General features: G+C 47.8%; 1 protein-coding gene across 1 annotated transcript; it reads left to right on the top strand.

Annotated features, from left to right (window-relative positions):
* The first annotated feature begins 506 nt into the window (after window positions 1–506).
* Window positions 507–970, top strand: LOC105821832 (late cornified envelope protein 1C). The gene has a single exon (XM_012658631.1). The coding sequence runs from the start codon at window positions 582–584 to the stop codon at window positions 945–947; it is 366 nt and encodes a 121-aa protein (XP_012514085.1). The 5' UTR covers window positions 507–581; the 3' UTR covers window positions 948–970.
* The last annotated feature ends 1,252 nt before the right edge of the window (window positions 971–2,222 follow it).

The following is a 2,222-nucleotide window of genomic DNA, read 5'->3' on the forward strand; positions in this document are numbered from 1 at the left end:
CAGGGTGCCTGAGTTCAATTTCCTCTGTGCACAAAAAATACAGTTGTTTAGCTTGTTCATTAACAAAGGGAGGGAGACCAGCCTGTCTCCAAGACCGTTTACAATTCTGCGTGCCCAAGTTTTCACAGGACAAAAGCACCTAGGAAGTTAATAGAAGATGAAATCCTTCATTTTCTTTCTGCAAGAAAATATTCCCAAGTTTCTACACTGGAAAGTTTCAGGGTTTTGTTTGTCACAATGAGAAAAATTGCCTCCTTCATTTACTAGATGTTTAATCTTGTCGGATATTTTTTTTATATGGTTTATTCCCTCAGTTTCCTTCTTTGTAAAAGATATAGTAATTCCTGACTATCTTAGAAAGAAATTGTGAGACTCAAAAAAGATTGTACGAGAACATTTGTCAAACTATAATAAACCACACAATTTTCAGTGATTAATTATTTGTGATTATATTAACTTAAAGAGTTCATCAAAAGGAAGGGACTAGAAATGGTGCTGAGAGGACACGAACAGGCAGGGGTGGCCTCTGTGCCTGGGTCTGACTTGCTCTTTGACTCTCCCTCAGCTCCTGAACGCCCGAGATGTCCTGCCAGCAGAGCCAGCAGCAGTGCCAGCCCCCTCCCAAGTGCACCCCCAAGTGCCCTCCCAAGTGCTCTGCCCCGAAATGCCCCCCAAAGTGTCCCCCTAAGTGCCCTCCTGTCTCTTCCTGCTGCAGCGTCAGCTCTGGGGGCTGCTGTGGCTCCAGCTCTGGGGGCTCCTGTGGCTCCAGCTCTGGGGGTGGCAGCTGCTGCAGCTCTGGGGGTGGCGGCTGCTGCCTGAGCCACCACAGGCGCCGCCGCAGGTCCCACTGCCACAAACCCCAGAGCTCTGGCTGCTGCAGCCAGCCCTCGGGGGGCTCCAGCTGCTGTGGAGGGGGGAGCAGCCAGCACTCTGGAGGCTGCTGCTGAGGTGGACCCTGAGCCAAGAACAGCAGAATCCAGGACAGCACACAACAAGGACATCTTCCTTCCCTCCTGGGCCTGCCTCAGAGGCCATAGACTTGCAAAGAGCCCATCTCCTCCCTTTGGGTCCAGAATCCCAAATCCTCCCCTAACCCCCAGCCACTGGCCTTGGACCCCATCTTTGCGGCTGATTTCCTATCCCCTGTCAAAGTCCCTAATGTCTTATTTTCTGACAGTGTGTGTCTGACTGATTAAAACAAGAAAACAAAGAATCTGCTCAGTGTCTTGTTCTAGAAGGACCCTAATTCTCCTTGGGGGCCATTGTTTTCCTCACTCTGTCCTGTGCTAGTGGTGACCTTGGAAGCCCAGGGACCAGCGGGGCACTCTGGCTTGAATTGGGGCAAAGGGAGGTGAGAGTGGGAAAGAGACCAGTGTTCCCGACTCTGTCCGTCCTGTGTTAACCAGCCGGAAGCAGCATTGCTGTGACTAAGTCCGAAATGTCTTTTTGTAAACACAGCTCCTCTGCCTCTGGTCCCCTTCGGGACCCTAACTGGTCTCTCCATGCTCCCCTCCCTGAGTAAACTCTCTCTGCTGCTCTGACCTGGCCCCCTTAAGTTCCTTTGTCCCTCACAAGTGTCCACACACACGCATGCGTACCTGAGCTCATGCACACACATGCACAGGTGCTTGTGTACACCTGGAAGGAAAAAAGAAAAGAAAAAAAGATGAGTAAATTAATAAAGCAAACTAATAAAAACCCCATAAACATATTTTGAAAATATAGTTTTCCCCCTCACTACTTGTGCCATCAGGTTAATTCCGGGCACATTTGCACGTAACAATTGCTCTTGCCCTAGCCTTCCTGCTAATCTTGTCTCTTTCTTCCTGCTCATGCTCCAATATATTCTCTACACTACTTTCCAGGACACACTTCCTGTACCACATTTCTGAACTTGTCATTCCACTTCTGCTAAACTTTGGCTGCCTGCAGAACAATCCATGTGCTTCTGAAGTACTACGTTTAAGACTCAGCATAAATTGTTTCCAACTTCTTTTCTAAGGTTTACCATTCATACTTGCCAACAAAATCCCACTGCTAATGTTGCTGATAGGATTAAAAATCCCGACCACCCATATGGGTATAACCTTGTACTAGTAGCTGATGGGGACTAAACAATAAAAGGCACAAGTTGTTCCGTCAAAAGTTTTATTAAAATGTCATTTGTGAGCTGTGTCAAATAAAGGATAATGAAGCAAATGGGATTTGAACTACAGTGCCTC

This window comes from Propithecus coquereli, unplaced genomic scaffold (genome assembly GCF_000956105.1).
Source record: "Propithecus coquereli isolate 6110/MARCELLA unplaced genomic scaffold, Pcoq_1.0 Scaffold59, whole genome shotgun sequence".
NCBI classification, from domain to species: Eukaryota; Metazoa; Chordata; class Mammalia; order Primates; family Indriidae; genus Propithecus; species Propithecus coquereli.

Excerpts from the sequence above, each read along its gene's own strand:
- LOC105821832 (XM_012658631.1), top strand. The coding sequence starts at position 582 with ATGTCCTGCCAGCAGAGCCAGCAGCAGTGCCAGCCCCCTCCCAAGTGC.